This window comes from Melospiza georgiana, chromosome 3, assembly GCF_028018845.1.
Source record: "Melospiza georgiana isolate bMelGeo1 chromosome 3, bMelGeo1.pri, whole genome shotgun sequence".
In the NCBI taxonomy this organism is placed as follows: Eukaryota; Metazoa; Chordata; class Aves; order Passeriformes; family Passerellidae; genus Melospiza; species Melospiza georgiana.
In genome coordinates this window covers 68,457,748-68,478,491 of record NC_080432.1, presented here as the reverse complement: position 1 = coordinate 68,478,491, position 20,744 = coordinate 68,457,748, and the positions used below count along the sequence as shown (strand labels likewise).

The following is a 20,744-nucleotide window of genomic DNA, read 5'->3' as shown; positions in this document are numbered from 1 at the left end:
ATCGGGTCTCCGGTGGCGGAAATGGCCGAAGGGGTTCGGCTTCCCTCGGCTCGCGCTGTCCCGCCGTGGGGCGGGCTCTGATTGGCCAGCGCTGACGGGGCGGGGCTCTCCCTCATGGTCCGGCTGGGCGCCCCGAGCGCCCTGCGCCCTCTGCAGGCCCCGGGGTGGCGTGTTAGTAATTCTAAACCAAAAAAAAAAAAAAAAAAAAAAAGAAATCAAAACACTTCAAACCCCATCAAATCCTCCGTACCCCGGCTTATAGCCGGAGTTCTGAACAAGAGCCCCGGGGGTACTGAGGTTTCTACTGGAGCGGTTTAAAGTCTGCATAGGTAAAAGTGGGGTTGGTGAGGAGTGTGAGCTGCGGCTTTAGATATCTGGGTTACTCTTACAGACCTTCTCCCTCCAGAAGAAATCTTCAGAATTAAAGTATGCTGGGGAGGACCGTGCAAAAATTGTGGAAGGATGTCCCCGTACTGAAAGCAGGTGCAAAATTAAGCATTTAGAGAAAAAGAAATGAATTGTCAGAGGAAGCAGAAAGGGTAATTCTAAGTGCCTTCACATCAGAAATTAGGGGTAAGGCTAAACGACAGCCCATTTACACAATACAGATCTGAGTACAGTGTTTTGCATGTAAGTTTCCAGTGGGAAAGCAGCGAGAATGCAGCCATTTAGGAACTATGTGTTCTGGGGTGATCTGGGCAAATCCCTCCTGAAATGCAGCCCGAGTGCATATTACCTTGTTTTAGATAACATCATTAGTGAGATTCTTGGCTAAACTCAAAACAGTTTATTATAAAAATGTGCAACTATCCATAAAATTTCATTAGGCAGTATTTTGTATTACAATCATTGGAGGAGTCAGAGTTCTGTCCTTGCCTTCCTCCTGTCCTTGTTCATGTCTTACCAGAACCAGGCTATCATATCTTACAACTAATTACAGTGTTGGAATAACAGTTACTTCCTTATGAAACATTAGTAAATTGTTATTTTCACAAATGCAGTATCAAAAGCAAGAGTAATTCTTGAAAACCTAAGTAGTTCTGGTAGTCAGAAAAGAAAACATGGGACTTTTTGTTCTATGATGGAAATCCAAAGGCCAGTGTGCGAATTTGTTATTCAAAATATTAGACATTAAAATGAATGGTTAGATAAAAATGTTTTCCTATGATTTTAAGCACACAGCTTTGGACAGGTGTATTGGCAAAATCAGTAAAATCATTTAAAGCAATCATTTAAAGTAAAAGTCACACTGAAAGATCTTTGTGGAGAATGTACAGTCTGTGTGAGTTGTCTGGCACTGTTAAAAGCCCCAGGCCATCACTTATGAAATCTCACCCACCAAAAGCTTCCTTTGCACCCTTTCCTACTGCCTGCCCATGAAGCTCCTTGAAGTCTTCTTCCAGAAGCATAAAGGAAAAATTATCCAATTTATGCTTTAGCAGACAAAATGTTTTGATGTTCTGTAACAATGAATAAGCCTCTGGCTGCTGTGTGAGCCCAGCTTGTGAAGAGACCTATGGAAAACTTAGAAAACTTAGAGTAAGGGGTAATTTAAGATAAAGCTTTTGAGGAAAAAAAAGAAAAAAGTAATCTGAGTCAATGACTGATGGTCAGCCTTTGAATCACCTGAATCATATCTCTGTTTTAAATGAGAAGGATGGATTTCCACTGGGTGAGTTCTTGGATAAAGGAAGGGGCAAAATCAGACTTTTGGTGTAAAGTTAAAATAATATGCAGCCACTGCTTCTGTCAAGTCTTTGTCCAACTGATTTTGGCACTATTATTGCTTTATTCTTTTGTCCCACCAACATCACTTGTACTATTGGCAGAAATATGCAGGACATGTTCAAACAGGGCTGATGCTTTGTCACTGCAAATGTACTCAGAATATTGGTGAACAGGATGGGACTTTTGTTGCTGTGTCCGAGTCCCAGGATGTGCTACAGTGCTACTCTTGGGTCCCTTAAAAAGTAACAGCATTATAGGCTGAGAAAATCCCTATTTGGAAGTTGACAGACATGACTCAGATCAACTTGGAGGAGACATTGCAGCTGCCTATGTGCAACCTTAATTTATTGCTTTCTTGGATTTAAGGGCTCAGGCTCTACTGACTGGGTCAACAATGCCAGGAGCGGGCTTCGATATTGTGGAAATACAGACTTTGCTCCTTGTGGTGTAGAGAGTTGCTGAAATTAGAGACTTTCTTATATCAGCTTTGACTGCTTTTGAATTGGTGTTATGGAACTTCTGCTAAATGGCTTTTGCAACCACTTCCTGCATATGGAAGTTGTGGGCTCCTAACCAGGCTCACAGCACGGTCAGTCCAGCAAGCTGCTCTTGCTGAAAAATCCCCATCTGATTTTAGATATTGGCTCCTTGCCATTGAGTTTGCTGCCCAGGGAATCAAGTTTAGCGTGAGGTGACATGTTAAACCCTGGCTGTTGAAGCTAGACTGTAGTTCTCCTTCATTTGCTTGGTTTAGACCATAGCCTAGCAGCACTTCAGCATGCTTTAATTTAAAAAGTAGCTGTTGCTAGCTGAAGTGTGGTTTGTATCCACTTTCTGTTGTCCTGCAAATGATCTAGAGGGCTCCACAGGTACTCAACTGAGTTATGGGCTGGCTGTGGACCTGGAGGTGCTATGACCACATTCCCATAGTACCGTGCCATAGCTGTTTAACCTGCAGCCCAGCCACCTGTGTCACCAACCTGTCACCAACCTGTCTTTTCTCCATCAAACCTTGAGTCTCCTCCACACCACATGTGCCTTCAGGCTAATCTGAATGCTCATGATACTGTCTGTGAGTTTTGCTTCATTCTGGGTGTCCCAAACTACTTTAAGCTCATTTATGTGAAAGCTGGCTAAATTGAACACATGTGTAACACAGTATAGATTGAGTTTCTTTTCAACCTAAAGGACAGGAGGGTTCAGAAGTACTCTGCTTATTTTTGGCTCTTTGGCATTAGGTTCTATCTGACAGGAATTTAAAACACCAGGCAAAAGTGACAAAAAACATAGCTCACTTTCTGTAGTGCACTTGCTATATACATTCTCATGAAAAACTGAAATACAAGTTAAATCCATACTTATTTTATTCCAAGCTATAGAATAAGTGTATTTAGGCAGTTTTTCAAAGTGTATTGTACACTGCATGCACAATAAATCAGTTTAATAGCTTGACTTTTTTACAGTTTGTGTTCAAAGAACTGTATGATAGGCAATGAGATCATGTTACTTATTGTCCATTTGGACCACATCCATTTTTGTCAAAAAAAATTTGGGAAATCCAAACCAATAAATGAAATTATATTAAATGTTTTAATGCGAGCACTTGCTCCAAGAAAGAAACTTTACATGCTATGTTCAATTTTTAAATCCTTCTCAACAGAGGATTTTAGACAATAAACTTTTAAACGTGATTTCATTGCAGTATTACACTGAAGATTGGTGTAATATTTTTCAAAATTATGTCACAGTTTCCAAATACAGATTTTGGAACCTTATGCTAGAAATCAAGGTAATATTTTAGGGCCTGCACATCTAGCTTTAAACCTGTCTTGAAAGGATGACTTGTCTGTGTTGACAAGAAGTTCTACCTGTGTGAAATATCTTATAAAGATAGCTTATGACTAGCAGGTCACCATCAAATAGTAACATTAAGAATATTCAAGTCTACATTTGTCAAGACTTATGCATGCAGTTTTGTCTCTTACACATTGCTTAGATGTGTGCACTAAATGTGTTGTGCCTCAAACACCAACAACTTGAAATTACACTATGTAAATATATACATATATGATGCTGTATATGTTTAGTACCAAGTAAATATAACTAGTCAAATGATACTAGACATATGTAGGACCATAGTTAAATTCCAATTAAGAAAAAAGCAAGAAAAAATATTTTTTTCCTAACAGCATTTCACAGTAGAAGGAGGCAGTCCTTTCTCACTGAATTTTCCCCCCTCAGGATTTGTAAACATCATAGCTTGTATTCGATCAGTATCATAATTGAATATTTTATTCATAATGGTAAGTAGCTAACCAACATGAATAAAGTTGTCATAACACGGTAGCACTTTCAGACAAAACAGGTATTTATTAAAAGAAACATTTATAAATATTTTGTCTTGCATTTTAAACTACATTTTCATAAATAACAATATTTAAAAGTGCTGAATATGGTAGGATAGTCAGCAATGCCACTGTAAACAGATTTGTTTTTCCACTTTGCGGATTTTTGTTTTAGATCCCATTTTGTCAAACACTACAACAGTTAAAATATTTGCATAGGGAATAGAGAATAGCCCTTTTAATCATCTCCTGAATTCTATATAAATTACAAAACCAAATCAGTTTAAGAAACAGTTTGTTAAATTGTTCATATATATATATCCAAAAAAAGCACAGAGGTTTCAAGTAAAAAGAATGACTAAAAAAATTCCCCAAACCTGCTATCTGAAGCATGTTCAATAAATTAAGAAAATGAGAGGTAGTAAAACAAAGGGAAAAAAATAAGCCCCAGAAGATAAACTAAGACCTGCATGCTCCCAGTTACGGTGCCACAGCAGGCGTGCCGCGGCGGCAGCAGCTCCCGCCAAAGCCGGCACCGGAGGCTGCCCGCGGGGAGTAACTGAGGGCCGGGAGCCAACTGCGCTCAGGCCAGATTCCACTCGAGGACACGACTGCAGACCCTGCAGGCCAATCGGAAGCGATGGGCTCGTGCCGTGTTCAGTCCTACGCAAGTGAGAAGAACCTTGCCTCTGAAGTCTTAGCGTGGTTGTCAGTATTAAATATATATATATATGCACACAAACATTATATATATATATATATATATTTATTTAACAAGTATTCAGAGCAATTTCTTGCTGTATCTTTAGCAGTTTATGAGGGATGCTAACACTCATTTTGCTTGTGTATGGTGGGTATGAAGATGGGGTTTTTTTAAGTTCCAAGTCACTGTCTCTTTAAACATCAAAATGTGTCCTGAAACTGGACATTCTTTGATAAAAAGGCCAAGCAAACACCTATTAAAAACACCATGGCAGCCTAGTGATGGGAGTACTGTGCTGCCTTAGCTATGATTAAGGGCTCAGTACAGGAATCTTTACCCAGGAAAGATACCCATTCTGTTTCTCTAGGCATTTTGCTTGGGTAAGATCTGTGGGTTTAGAAGCCCTTGAAGTTTGGTTTATATTACTCTCCAAACCCCTTGTTTTCAAGGAGTTGTTCAAAATCAATGAGGCTAGAAGCTAAGATAAGTCTTCTTTAACCCGCCACCTCGTAAAACGTTACTTCATTTAAAAACATTTTTTACCGGATTTAGCTTTCAAAAAAAAATATCTTACAGAACAGATGCAGTTCATCAAAATGTTCTAAAATGCTCTAAAATGCTACATGTAGGCAATCTTTTATTAAATTTCTTTATTCAAAAAACTAAATTATCAAGCTTTTTGTGTTGTTTCTTGTTTCTTTTTTTTTTTCTGAAGTACATAACATTATACAACAGTGTTAGAACTGGATAGCCAGTCTTTAATAAATCAATTACAGTATCTGACATCTGAAATGTACATTGAAAATCTTTGTTCTTTTAACAATTAAACAATATCAGCGCATAGATTGTGTCACCCAGAAATGGATCCCTTTAAGTGATTTGTGCTTTTTTTTTCTCCTTTTATTTTTCTTTTTCTTTGACATTGCAAACTCTGTAATGAAAATGCCACAGTTTTGGCAGTGAACAACCAGAGGAATCCTCCGCTTGATTTATTTTAAATAAACAGTGATAAATAGCTCTTTTTCTCTGTACAGAAATATTGGCTTCAAAAAGTCAGTGTATTGTACTCAGTAGAGCATGTAGAGTAATGCTACACCTTAAAAATTGGCTTTTTAGTTAGTGATGTTAAAAAATGCAAGCCTCTTTCTGGTTTGCTGTAATTGTTTCTATGTACCATAGGACTGTATTGCACAAAAAAAAAGTTTTTAAATACAGCTATAATTTATATTATTGGATTAAATATTGCAACAACTAAGTGGTAAGTGAAGCAGTTTTACCTTGCACATGCAGTGTGAGGATACACAAGGAGATTGTTCATAAAACTACAAATACATCATTGCAATCTTGACTGCAGTAGGGTGAAAGGAGTGTGAAACAAATGTATTTTGGCAAATCCATTGATCCCCTCCCACACCATCTTGAGCAAGGAGGACCTTGGTAAAAATGTAGACAGAGACCATAATATGTATTTTTTTTCTTCACAGTAGCCTGAGTAGTGCTAAACTGTAGTTCTCCAGGAACCCAGCTCCAGATGTTATTAAACTAATTTTCTTCCATCCCACCCACCCAAAAAAAAATCAAGTTATTTTGTTTGAAAATTAAAACTAAGTTTCAGAAGTAGAGCCTGTAATACTTTCAACAAGAGACTTATAAATCTGAGAGTTCAAAAACCTTGGAAAAGAGTCTCTGTGCATCAAGGTGTATATCTGGAGCTGGGCATCTTCATACATGTGAGGGCTGGGATCCAACAAGTTTCTGTTGATCACTTCTCTCACACGGGAATCAAGACTAACCTGAAGAAGATGAGCACAGAATAATGAAACAATAACATTGGAAAAGCTGCAATATGTCTCTTTATTTCTCAGGGCTCCATTGAACATGCTGAGTTTACCAGTTACTCAATAATGCTCTGTGCTTCTTTCAGAACCATCACACAATTACTGGGTAATGCACTGAGACCATCACCTCTATTTCAGTTTTGACTTGGTCTTTGCATCCCTCTTAAGATCTGTGCTATGAAATGCAGCTGTACAGCAGATTAAATGCAGTGCAACTGCAGTTTTCCGAAACATATTGTTTTACCTTAAAAAATAATTTGTATGCATTTAAAAATGTTTCTCTGAAATGAATGTTGAATTACCCTCATTCAGATAGCTGCAGTTTTTTTTCTGAGCATTTATGGTTAAACTTTTTGAAGATTTCTACTCATCATTCTTATCTGGCTGCCCTAGAGATTTTTTTTCTGTTTCTTTTTCAGGCACTACATTTGTTCCTTACAAATTACCCAGGGACTTTTATAATTTTTATTGTGTTAGTCTCCCCATTATTATTAACTATTTCCATCAGATTTTTTTCTTCTTGTCAGAACTCTTTAACATCTGGTAATTCGTACTTCCAGGAGATCATATATCCATATTGAAGTTCTTAGCAAGTTTCAGTTTTAGCTTCTCATTTACTTACCATTTGTGATGAACTCCTGTGCTTAGGTAGGCAGAAAAGGCCATATTATGCTTGGGATGAATGCCCAGATGATTTTAGAATATCCTTTAGAAATTTGAGTGAATGTACAGTTTATCCACAAAATGCTATAAAACCTAGTAAATTAATGCGTTCTGGATTAAATTAAATGGCAGTAGCAGCAAGGCCCACTGGGACAGCAAAGGTTTACTCAGCTAAGAAGAAAAGGGCTAAAATCCTGAGTAGATAAATGTCAAGAAGAGATCAGTTAAGAAACTGTGATTTACACCAAGGTGCAATCTGACCCTACTGCTCTGCAACTGTACAAAGATATTCATACTGTCTGTATCAACCTTGATACACAAAGGATGGTAACCAAGATGAAAACTCAGAATATGTTTGGATGTGTGAGCCTGTGCTTTCATACATGGTGAAACAAAGTCTTTGAAAAATGCTGATGTGTTGTCATATAGTATGGTACAGCACTGAGAAGTAAATATACATTTTCATTCAGTCTTCAGATTCTACCAGCTGTAGAATCTGGCACTGTTGTTTTGTTAGCGTACTGGAGTATGCTACTGACAGAGCAGACAAGCTTTCCCCTCTAATATTTGCTCTCACTTGGTTGTCAGTCACAAGGCACAAATATGAGAGACCAGTGGTGCTGCTCAGCCAGTGAGTGTAGGCAGGAGTACAGTACTAAGGCAGTTTTGAGTGGCAGTGTTGCAACCATGTGCCTTCAGAATGTGTTTGAACAGATTTCAAGCCCAAACCATTGCATCTCTACAGCACAGAAAGGACACTAAGATTTAAGCAATTCGCCCCCTGACACCCAGGCACACACATTTATATCAACAAAAACAGTTTGTGCAGCTAATTGGTTCTTCAATATCAAACATAATAGCTGGGATAAAAAAACCCTCAAATTTGGCAGGATAGTGGGGTTTTGAGCCACTGAGCATAATAAAAGTTAATTGCACTCAGAGAATGCAAAAACCAAAATTAATTATAGAACTGTTAATTTGCATTGTATTTTTTCAGTGACTCACTAAAGCCAGATGGCAAAACTAGTTGTAATTACTAAAGGTATTTTTTTGCTAAGCAGATGAATACCAAGTATCTGTTAGAACACTAAGACCTTCTGCCTCAACAACTTCTTTACTGTACCAGTCATGCTAAATATATCAGCTCTTCTGCCAAAAGGTAACATCTGGAAAGGGATGCTTGGATGAACAAGAATTTTTCAGTTCCCATGCTGTTCTAATGCATTGCAAACAGTTCTTTTTTGCCTCCTAAGATTTCCAGTATGGGCAGGAGCAACCGGATTGATAAGATTTGTATGCATCCAGTGCACCAAGTTTGTGAGTAGCTCTGTTAAACAATGCTTGGTTAGTGTTTGAATTTTAAATGCTGATTGGCCTTAGCTTAAAAAGACAAATGAGCATTCATCACATACCTATCTGGTAAAAATATAGAAGAATATTAGAGTAAAAACTTATTATTAGCTTGCTATATTGGCAATTGTATTTCACTCCAAAGTAAAAGTAGATACTATGGCACAAGAGAAGATAATGGAGCTATAATTCACTTTTGGCTTCATTCATATGAATGAAGTTGCAAATTATTACTGAATGTAGTGAAAAAGTAAAATGTAGAAAGGAAGTTCCACAGTGAGCATAAATTAGCATAATGCCATTGAGCAGAAATTCAAATGCAATGCACAAAGACAAGGCAAAGAAAAGTACATGATGTGGCCTAAGAAAAACTCTATAGTGCTTATGTATTTATGTATTTCTTTGTACTATAAAACATGGTTTGATAGGGATGCTTTTTCTTTACTACAGGTGAAGATAATTTTAAAAGTTTTCTATTTCAGCTAAAGGGTTGAATAAAATTTTATAAAATTCCCTAGATATTATACATTTCATTAGATAAAATATGTCATCTTCATTCTTGGACTCTCACATAGGAATAACCAGTGGAAATTCAGATTTTCTCCTAGACAATTGTAGCAGCAGATAAATCTATAAAGATTCTGATTTAAATTCTTTCAGTTTGGTGCTTTTTCTCCAGAAATCAATTTGCATTTGCATTACTTATTTCCTCTCTCTGTCCAACATGTAGCATTACTAAAGAGGCAAACCTATTTCTCAGCTTTCTCTTACTGGAGTTTCTTGAGCCTTATAGAGAACTTGGGTGTGTTGTGGCTGGTAATGCTAAATGGCCCAGTGCCTGCATCTCTATGTCTCTGTCCCTTCCTTTCCTGATTTAATGCTCATACTAAGACTTTCATCTGACAGACTTTCAGACCCTCACCAGGCAGATCAGTGTATAACATTCCTGCTGGGATAACAGAAAATGCAAATGCAGCATTTACAGCTTTACCTCTTTTGGTGATAGTATAGAAATGTAATCTTCATATATAAGTCTTGCTTTTTCTTCAATAACTTTCTTGTTCTGTTCCTTCTTTAGATCTTCACATGCAAGCCAGAAAAGCAGGTTCTCTTCACTATACTCCGTTCTAAGAAACTCTCTGAAAAGGTTCCTCCCAGCTGGTGTTTTCATCATCTTGTCAAAATTCTGAGCCCAAGACAAAATTTCATCTGCAGTAGGGTTTTGGCTGCAAAAGAAAATATCATTACAAATATGCTTCTATTTTTGTAACGGTGTTTTCATATATTCATCCAAAAATTCTCCTTTTGACTGCACTTTAGTCCAAGGTTTTCACCTTGGACTGAAAAAACTGGAGAGCAAAAAAAAACCTGGAAGCAAAAAAAACTTCAGCAATAACAGGGGAAATTTATTTGCTCTTCACTTGTGCATTCATTATCCCAAAAGCCCACTAAATGTATTTAATGTTATGAGACATGTACTTGACTTTTTATGAGTTTTCTGCTGGTGTTCTTAGCCAAGTAGCTCAAAGACAAAATCCTACAACAGCACTGAATTCCTGCCTCTGGAGGTAAAGGAGATTCCAGGAAACTGGAAACAGACTCTCTTTCGTGAAGGGTTTAGATGACACCTGATGTCCCTGCCTGCCTCTGATGGTGACTGTACACGATTTGGTTTAGGAGGAACAAGAAAAACAAAAAGCTCTTGGCAGCCAAAAGCATACTAATGAGGCCAAACAAAGTAGTAATTCAGAGAGATTTTAAATTAGCATATTTCTGTGCTTGTACGTAAGGGTTGCTAAGCTTCCCTCTGTTTCATGCTATTGACCTGAATGATGATCTTTTGGCATGAGATGTGATGGATTTTGCTGGGAAAACAGGAAAGAGAAGAAACGGGCAAAAGTCCTTATTTCCATTTCCTGAAGGGAACTATTTCCTTGCTTTTACCAGTGGATGCACTGGGTAAGTGATCAGAAGACTTACTGGCATCAATTAATGTACCAATGAACAGCTTAAGAACTTAATTCTCCAGATTACTTAGCAACAATTTTAATATAGTTTCAAACTTAATTTTGAGCACTTGCCCTCTCCTTCCCGATCCAACACAAGAGCTTTACTAGCTGTTGTCATTACTGTTTGTGTTATCATGATGCACAGTAAGTGACATTTGTCTATATAATTCCTGTTCAAGTCAATTTATCAACTCCTCCACTATAGGCAAGGTAGACTGGATGATGGGAAGCTATTAGTGACAAATCACAAATTGTTTAACTGTAAAGTAATTGTAAACTGAATGAAAAAGTTTAAACACAGATTTTAAGGTGAACAGTCCTCTCAGGACTTGGCGCTCTCCGCTGAGGAGAGTTCAAAGAACCTGCTGAGCTGAATGGGGCTGACAAACAACCTGGGCTCCCTTATTGTCTGTTGGGAAGCTCTTCACTATTGTATTTTGTAGAAATTTACAATATTGTCTTCTCATAAAAGAAGATGATTAGCAATAAAGGCAATGAGTTGTTTGTTTTTTGTTTTTTTCATCACATATGTCCTTCTTATGTGATTAGAGATTACCATTTTTCCCCACATAATAAACATGGGCCCAAGCTTTAGACAGAAGTAGAAGCTCAGACTTTGTGTGTTTAACCTAGTTTGCAAGGTGTGTGGCTTTTTTTTAAATTCCAGTGAAACCATAGTTCAAGATGCATTTTTTCTTCTTGTCTGGAGAGACAGGAAAAAGTGCTCTCACAGGCAGCAGAGGATTCTTACAGAGACCTACATATGGAACTGTCTATGCATCTTCCATTTCTCCCCATGGTTCTTCCCCACAAATAAGAAACTGTAAAGAAACCTGACTTGTGAATGTCTCTGCTGTCATTTCATTGTCAGGACAGATTTTGCTTCCTTTTGTATAGAATTTTTTGGAGGAAAAGCAATAAAAAGGACATTCCCAAAGAATTAAACCCAAGACAATTCTTGATATTAGTTAAGGACAAAACAGTTAGATAACAGTTTGACCAACTTACCATTCTTCTATGACCTGGATACTCTCCAATTTGGTCGTATGTGTTGGCCTTCCTGCATTGTCTCCTCTATCTTCATTCCTAACAGTGAGGCTGCAATGTAGTACAACACTTTATTTTGTCTAGAGAAAGTTAATTTAAAACAATGACTACAGTAATGCAAACTTTTAAAAGATATAGACCTATATAGAGTATAATTTTTTACCCCCGTGTCTAAAATTTTGGAGAAAAGTTTTTATAATGACTTTTCCCCTGAACTATGATGAATATTAATTTACAGTTGCTATTAGCACATGCAGTGTTTTAGAAGCTCACAGTTTATCCACTGAAAGATGGGCAAATACTTAGAGGTCACTTTTGGAGTGATTTCACTTAGTTAACTGATAATACTAGGAACAGTATGAATAGGGGGGATATGAATATCTGAACTGGATTTTGATGGGGCTTTGATGCCCCACCAGTTCTGGATAGTTTTTCAGGCTTTATGAATGTTCCCTTTTCTCTCTCCAAGATACAGTGGCAGTAGATGGCTCAGATTCAGAACTTAGCATGTGGCAGCTCCTTATGATTTCCTCTTCTGACCTAAATTTGTTTTCCATTCCAACAAGTAAAACATACTGGCCTCTGAGCAGAAAGGCATCCATTACCCTCATATTACCACAAGCAAGGAAAAGAAAGGCTTCCTTTATGCAAGGATGTTTTTAATGGTTTTTTGCTTCTTTAACAAGAATCACCTTTTTTTTTTTTTGCAAATATCTTTTAAATCAGATTTGATGTAGTGGTAAAGACTTCCTCTGTGTGTGTTCTCTGTGAATCTTCTGGAATAGGGTATTGCCAGCAAACCCAAAATTCCTGATAACTACTGAAATAAAGTATGTTTTGAGTGACATAGATATTCATGTGGAAAACCTGGTTCTGATAATTAAGCTTAAGAAGTGGAATGTAGTAAGGAGATGGAAATTTCCTTTCATCAGGTGTTCCCTATGTGTCCGGTTGAGAGAAAACAAGCAACCAAGCCAAAAATCCCCCTTCTAATCTCAAGAGCTCATATTTTGAATATTAAGTATTCACCATACAATGATGGTCTCAGTCGCTGTAAGTGTTGCTACAAAAATATGTTTGTAGCATAAAGCTTCTCCCTCCCCCACTAATCTAAATAACTCCTGCTCAGCTCTAAGAAGAAATCCCAGCTCTGAGACATCTTTAGCGCAAATAATCTTCCTTTATAGGTTCTCTGCATTTATGAGTGTCTTCAACATTTTTGGCAGAGCTAATAGGTATTCTCAAATACTCTTCTGAAAACTGGAAGTTTAAGCTCCCAGGTAAAGCAGAGCACATATTAAGACTTAAACATTACAGAGACGTACACTTGCAAACGAAGCTCTTTGATACTGGTTGCTCCTTCACTTACCTGCCAAGACCTTAGTTCAGGCCCTTGGTCCTGCTTCCCCTGTTACAGCGTAGGAATGCAGCTCCAGTGCTGCTAAGGTTGTTAGGGTGTCATCAACTGCTGCAGGAGAAACAACACATCCTGAACTCTGGGGTTGGCAGGTAAAAAGCCTTTCTGTCTCCTCTGACCTGTTGATCGTCAGTCAGAGGGAGCACCCAGGAAAGACAGAAAGGAGTTCCATATACAGGAGGAGGAAAAAAAGGGGACCATCCACTTTCTTTCTGTCTTGTAATCTTTAAGTCCACACATGTAACTGCTTCGAGTCACCTTGCATCTGGCCAGAGCACAAAGTTGGAGTGAGGGAGAAGCACAGAACGCACGAAGCTCTCTCTCCCTCCCTCCCTCCTTTGCAGTCCATAGGTAGAGCAGTATTTGTCTTCTCTGTGGGTGCAGAAAGCAGAGTGTCCTTTGGTTCCATGGAAGAATAACAAGATGGAGGGAGGAAACAGCTTGTGTAGGTTGTGAATGCATTAAGGTGTTGAGTCTGCCTAAAAGTGAATGAAGCTGCCTGTTTTCCTTCCTCCATTACATCAACAGCAACTAAGCTGTGCTCAGATAATTTACTTGTCAGGCACTAAACATTCAAGGTTTGGATGCAGAGTCTTACTGGAAGTAGAAAGTGACTCATGTGAGAGCAGTTAGTATACACTACTAATTTAATTTGTTGTCTGGGGTCAAATACTGTTTGCTTTGCTCATGCAAAATCTCTGCTAGACTTGGGAAAACCGTCACGGGTTGATGAAGGGGAAACAATGATAGTGAAATAGTGAGTGGTGAAAAAGAGAAATAGGAATAGGAGCAAGAAGGCCATGTTAACTTCATTGCAATGTTTGTTTATCAAAGGAATAACTAATAGACAGTATGCACAGTATACATTTTATTTTCTTAGAAAAACCCCCAAACAACAACAACAACAAACCAATAGAAAGTTCAGATTGTGGGCCTGGAACATAGTGTGCAGTTTTATGGTATGTATACCATAGCAACAATGCAAGGTACACACTTGGCCCTGATTCCGTCATCTCACCATTCATAACGGGAGTTTAATGGCTGAAGTTAGTCAGGGCTGCAAAACAGAGAACACTCCAAAGACAGAAGCCTCACACTGGGTTGGAACATGTTTGGGTATTGCATTTAAAACTGTGATACTTTTGCAATGCATCTTGGCCTATATTCTGCATTATGTTACCTGTGACAAAACTAGCACTAAATTTCAACTTTTATTTATCTACATCTGTCAAGACTAGAGTTCCATCAGATATGTTACTTTTAATATGTTTTTCCTGTAAAGGAAACCATCATTTTTATACTCAAGTACACTTAATTCAGGTATGCTTGTTTTCACTCAAGGAACTGGTTCATGATCTCTTAGAAAAAGAATTAAATATTTAAGCATTTTTGACTGCAAAGCTGGCTTGAAAGCAGCCTTTAAGTAACTGATCACAATAAGAGATTGTTACCTTTTAACTTGAAATGAAAACACTGCACTGCTCTTTCCTATGTTGCTATATTCAGCTGGAAACACCCTATCTGTTCACATTTCTCCATGGAATTCAAGCAGTCTGCAGCAGCAAGGGTGTTCTGCACACCTGAGCTGATGTCCTTGATATATTAATCCATCATTGAAGCTAGCTGTTTGTGTCAGAAGGATTTTGCTGTACAGCATAATACTAAACAGCCTAAAAGTAACAGGCTAAAGATTAAGAAAATTATCTTAGTTAAGGATTTAAGAAAAGGAAATTGCTGATGTGCCTAACCAAAAAGTAGTTAAATGAAAGGGAGGGGCACTAGAAAGACATCTGATGCAAATGAACATCTTTGGTGTTATTAACATCTTCGATATTATTTATTAATTGGAATACACCCATCATATATCTTTAAAATTTAGAGATGCAGATTACCCATGATAAAAGTGCACCAAAACTACTAATGCCTTAAAAAGGGAGTTTGGGATGTCTAAAGGCAGAGTTTAAATGTAAAACACTAGTATGAGTTTGTTCTCTCTTTGTATGGAAGGTTTGTTCTGCCCACTTCTATGTTGACTTTATTGCTCTGGAGAGTACAGTAAAAAATATTTCAGTGGTACAGTAAAAAATACTTCAGTGGCTGGAACTTGATGTACCTTTCTAATATATCTTGGGTTCCTGACTGCTACAATAAGTTTCTTGAACTACTGCAACAGTATTATTGTGAGTAATTTCTGCTTGGAGTGAAGGTATTTCTATTTTACAACCTCACATGCTTTATAAATAAAAAAGTTAATGATCAGGGACTACTTGAAGAAGAATACATATTGAACAAATGACCACAAATAAGGGTAAGTCTGTCCAGGTTTCTAGCTAATGTGTTTTTGGGGGTACCGCTGGGATTTAGAAAACTGACATTTATTTATTTATTTATTTATTTATTTAGCTATTAATATTGGCTGTTAATATTCAAGTTAAGCAATTAAGTAATTATTCTGTTGAGTAATTACATAGCTAAATCTGTATTGAAGCACTCAATTGCATGAGAAGATAAAAAAGCCAAGTTAATTGCATAGACTCATCAAGAGTAGAACTAATTTAAGAGCAAATATCTCACTGACTCTTCCTCCAGATGTTTCCAGCTGATGGTTTTAGCCTTTTTGCAAGTTGCATCCCCGTTGCTGCACTTACCTTCTACTGCCTTTAAGAAACTGAAGGTAATTTAGAGTTTGCACCTGATCTTTCATCCCTGCATTCCCAGTAAATAAATGGTATTTAATTGGTTCCCAAGAGTCACTTTCTCATGTATCAGTAGCCTAAATCTGGTAAATCAGTGAAATTAATGTTTTCATTATGGCAAGAAAACCATGCCATTGTGAGACGTGCCAAGATTAATATTCTGTCTCTGCATGGCTGACCAGGTACTATTTGCTCAGGTATCTTCTGTTACGTGCCTCATATGCAATATATCCTCACAGTATTTTGTGATTATGTCTGGTACTGAAGATAATTAAAACTATTAAAACCTTTGCCTTAATGGTGTTTTTTTGTACTGCCATGCAGATAAGGAGTAGAAATAAAACAGGGACACTGTGAATGGCTATTGGGTTGGCTGTTTAGGAGATCTGTGCTCAGTTTCTATTTTTTGGCTGAAATTTGTAGTCTGCTGGGCAGTGACTGCGCTTTAGGCTGGACGTGCTTATGTCACGCAGTAGGGCCATGAGCCCTCAAGCCACAAATGTAACAGAAAAATCTTCTTTATTCTAGGCCAAAGGTCACATTAAGTCAATTGTCCATACATAATCTGAAGGCCCAATTTTGTTTTCACATGAAAATCAATATACAGATAAGATTCTGGGGATAACAGATGTGCTGACAGGTTTCCTTCACTGATTGACCCTTTGAAAGACGATATCTCACTGGCATTGCACTTCACCCTATGCTACTCCTAGAATTTTTTATTATCATCAGATCAAGAGACATAATATTTTTAGCTTTCTAAAAAATCCCCAAAAAATCTCTCCCCACAAAAGATCTCATTATATCAAGATTTAATTATGATTTTAAAATTACAGTGGTAGATGATGTAAAATGACTATTCCCCAAAAGTTTTGAAAAACACAATTTACCAAATTTACCAAATAGATTCAGATAGGAAATATCTTTTCTGATTGGAAAAGGAAAGGCCTTTAAACAAACAAATTACTGCACATGAAAACAAGAACACATGTTTAGTGCATTTTCCTGAAATGAGGGGAAGGTGATTTTGAAAACTCTTAGTGTTGGTGCCCATCTTTGTCTCAATCTTTTGCCAGCTGGGTAAATACCTTCACTCTTCAATTCAAAATGGGTGTGCTCCTGCTGATCTCCCTGCTCTCTGATTCCTTTCCTTTTATTACAAGTGTTTAGCTTAAATCATGCCATATGAACAAATATATTTTTTCTGGTTTTATTTCTGATGCAAAAAACCTGCATGCTAGTATCTTTTTAATTTCTGATTGCAGTTCAACCTGATCAAACTGTCTTCAATACTGCAGTTCAACAATCAGTCACCGAAAAATCAATTGTTCACACAATTGTATTCAGAAGTTCACTCCTAAATGCTGAGGTATGCTCTGTTAGATGTCAGAGATAGATGTAGTCCCAATATCTCATATACTGTGTGATAATGCAAAAGACAACTATACTGAGATTCTTCAATTTCTTTTATGAAACTTGATTTAACTTATGACTCAAAATCATTTTGTCACCTCATTTTTTTCTGACACCTGGAATATTTAAGCTTGATGTCACTGAATACTAGTCAAGACTGTGTTTGTTTATGTACAGAGGAGAATGATGATTTTGCTACACTTTGCAAAGCAATAATAATGAAAAATAATTGCAATATTATTGTGACCCATTCATAAAGGACAATACAGCTATGTTAATCTCAAATCACTGTCTTCTATGTCTCTTTTAATGTCACAAAATTAGGATGAGAATGAAATGTTACATGAACAATATTATCCAATGATAGCTCAGCTTTTAAAGCTGAGGTAAAGGGTAAAAAACTTGTTTCTATTAAAGTTAATGAAAGAATTCACTTTTTTGTTACAGTAAGTGAATAATATCCAGAGTCATTATTCTGAGAAAAACTAGATCTAGAATCATTATTTTTATGATAATGTACTAGACATTTTTATAGGCTCAGATAAACTTGCATTATATCCTTCAAGTCCCTGGCTTTATTAGAGAGAAAGGGGACCCATCTCTTATCTGACCTTGAGTTTATAGGAATGTTTATAAGTTTGTAAGAATAGCAAGAAAGACTAAAGATCTACAACTCTTCCAATAACACCAGTATGTTCAAAATGTCAGCTAAATTTGTGGCAATGAATGAATTTGAGAGTGGAGGCTTACATGGATGCCTGGAGGTCTGCAAGGCAAACATAAGTGATGTGTAGTAATTTTGTTATTCCCATATGTCTGCCTTGGTATTTTGTGAGAGACTTTGAAGGGAAATGGTAGTCAAAATCCTATGGAATCATTTGCTTAGACTGATCAGAATATGGTCTTAACTCTGTCAGCAGAACATAATAATTTTTTTTACAAATAAGAAACAGATAAAAAAAAAGTGAAGGGTTTTTTTGTCATTAGTGTCAATCTCAGTTCTTTAACAAGACAATGATTTACAGGTCCTCACTGAATTCAATAAAGAAATGTAGGATGTAAAATTTTATATTGAAAACAAGTTAGAAATTTAATGAAAAATAGCTACATTTTTTTCCTGAGTATAAAATTACTTGTCCTGTGCTTAAAACTAAATAATGAGATTGTGTTTAGCAGACTGACATAGGAAAGCAGTCTGTTGGGGAAAAGCCAACAATTACCATAAGGCTATAATCAGTCCACTTGGCATTGTCCACTGAAACTATAAACTCCTTTCAAAAAGTCCAGGTACCTGTGGTGCTGAGTCTTTTCAGTGCCAGAGTTACATTTGCCTTAGGTGATAAGATGGTGCAAGAGGCAAGTATGATCCAAATTGTTTTTAAAAGAAAAAAAGCAATCCAGCATAGACTCCAGCTTGAATTTATAAACTTGACATCTGCTTCTGTGAGTCTTACCTCATGTAACTAAAACCCCAAACATTTTTTCTGTTTCTTAATAACACAAGTATTTGCAAGTTAACCATCCTAGAGATTTTGTATTACAGCTAAAATGCCTCCAGTATTTCAAAGCATCAGGTGAGGAATGTGGAGTCACAAACCTCCCAGCTCTTTGTTCAGCTTACAGTGTAGTCTCATTGGTTTAGCCTTTAACTACAAGGCCTGCACTAATAACTGGCCTGGCTTTTTTTCTCATAGGTCACAAAAGTAAGATTAAATGAACTAAGTTGTTTGTCTCTTCCAATGCTTTGTCTTTTCCAATGGCTAGAAAGCCTACAACTTTTCTTTTCCAATTTTTCTTTGTTGTATTTTCCCCCTTGATTCCGTTTATGATGCAGTGTGTGTAGTATTGTAGGTCATATTTTTTCCCCTTTTTTCATCTCTGTTTGAAAAGCACACAGATGAGAAATAGTCTGTAACAGAGGGTTGGGCACTTCTATGTGCCATGAATATCCTTTCCTTGAAAAAGCTTAGGATCCCCTGCTCAGGATCCAGTAACATTAAATGCAGGCAGACTTCTGGCTCCCACATGCACATTTCTGCATACCATAAATCTTGTGGGCCAAGCAGGAACACAAGGTGTAAACTTTCTGGTCTGATTTTTCCTACCTAGGATGGATACAGAAGCTGTTTCACAGGCCCTTTCACCAGGGTTTTATGGAGAATGCAGCTGAATGGAACTGAGTTTATGTTTTGCACAGATTTGACAGTTAAAATTAATTTACTTCTGAATTGAGTTTCCAACAAAATAGTGTTTGTGGAAATGTTTACTGACATTTCATAACTCCTTTTGATATTTCTAAAAATAATTATCATTACATTTTAAAATTAAATAATCAGTTGTCTTGGTTTTATTCATTGTTAGCACTATTCTTACTACTCCTTTGTGAGTAATTCTAGTTAATGTAGTAAAATAATAGATTTAAATGAAATATTGTGCTTAAATTTAAGAGGCTCTTCAGAAAAATTACATTCTGTCAGAGCAGATTTCTTTTCCAGTAGGCTTTCTGATTACAAGACAAGTGATTTTCTATTAAGAAAACAGCTCATCAGGAAATCCAGCAGCTATAACTCTTAACTTCATGATAACTTCATACTTCATGAGGTTTTTTAAACTCATCTCCCAGAGTGCTGCAAACAGTATCTCCATTTTTCACTCAGAATCATGTTTATACTAAGAGCTATGGAGAGAAGTGTGAAGAACAATGCCTTACAGCGTTAAAATACCAAAGCACAGCAAAAAATTGCATTTGTCTGTTGTGTTTGAAGTATCCTTGTTTCCCTAAAATAGTCTTGAGATTTCTAGAAGAGTAGCATTGACAGTAGGGCTGTGGAGGGTGTGGACACAGGAACAGAGATGTAGTGAAAACCCCTTGTGCCTGCAGATGGGTATCTTGGCCCATTAACTGTCATATTTCTGACACCAATGCTGTAGCAGCAATCCAGGGTGACTGAAAGAATCATTGCCCATTCTCCTGTGTTTGTTCTTTAGTGCTGCTATTGCTGTGCTATTTCAACTTTTCTGCGTGAAGGAATAGCTTGTATCCCTGTGAGATGTTGAAGAGTTCAGAAGGAAATACACTTAAATAGTACAGATGGATAGAGTCCTACCTACCTTTCTTCCTTGTGCAAACCTGGACTAAGTTCTGTGAGTTCTTTTGTTCAAAGATATATGATAAGGCCAGATCATCTTTGTTGAGAGCTGTAACTTTTCCATGAAAAATAAGAAACTTCTCAGTTCATTTGAGATTGTATCTCTCTGTCATACTTGGAATTTGGGGGAGAATGATTTTTGATTTCTTACTGGTTTTCTATTTCTGTGCTTTCTTAATACTGTGCAGCATTCAGCCTAATTGGTCAAAAGTCAATATAGATTTAACTATAAACCATAAAAGAAAAAGGAGATTGGTGGAAATCACAGTTTAAGATATCTGGAGCACCTCAGGCTATCAAGTTCTAGTCTGTTAGGACGTTTAGATCTGTTCCTGATAGTATTATGTTGTGCTATTTCTCAGCTTGAGTAGAAGCAGAATTGAACC

General features: G+C 37.1%; 1 protein-coding gene across 4 annotated transcripts in view; it reads right to left on the bottom strand.

Moving 5' to 3' along the window:
* Positions 1–4,078: 4,078 nt before the first annotated feature.
* RGS17 (regulator of G protein signaling 17) overlaps positions 4,079–20,744 on the bottom strand; it is a 69,781-nt gene continuing 53,115 nt past the window's right edge. For 3 of the 4 annotated variants that reach the window (XM_058019840.1, XM_058019841.1, XM_058019838.1), the window contains exons 3-5: positions 11,645–11,734; positions 9,619–9,853; positions 4,079–6,569 (exon numbers count right to left, since the gene is read on the bottom strand). In XM_058019840.1, the coding sequence (XP_057875823.1) occupies positions 6,381–6,569; positions 9,619–9,853; positions 11,645–11,734 (514 nt within the window). In that variant the 3' untranslated portion in view covers positions 4,079–6,380. The remainder of the gene's footprint in view (positions 6,570–9,618; positions 9,854–11,644; positions 11,735–20,744) is intronic. The other variant, XM_058019839.1, reaches the window with a different exon arrangement.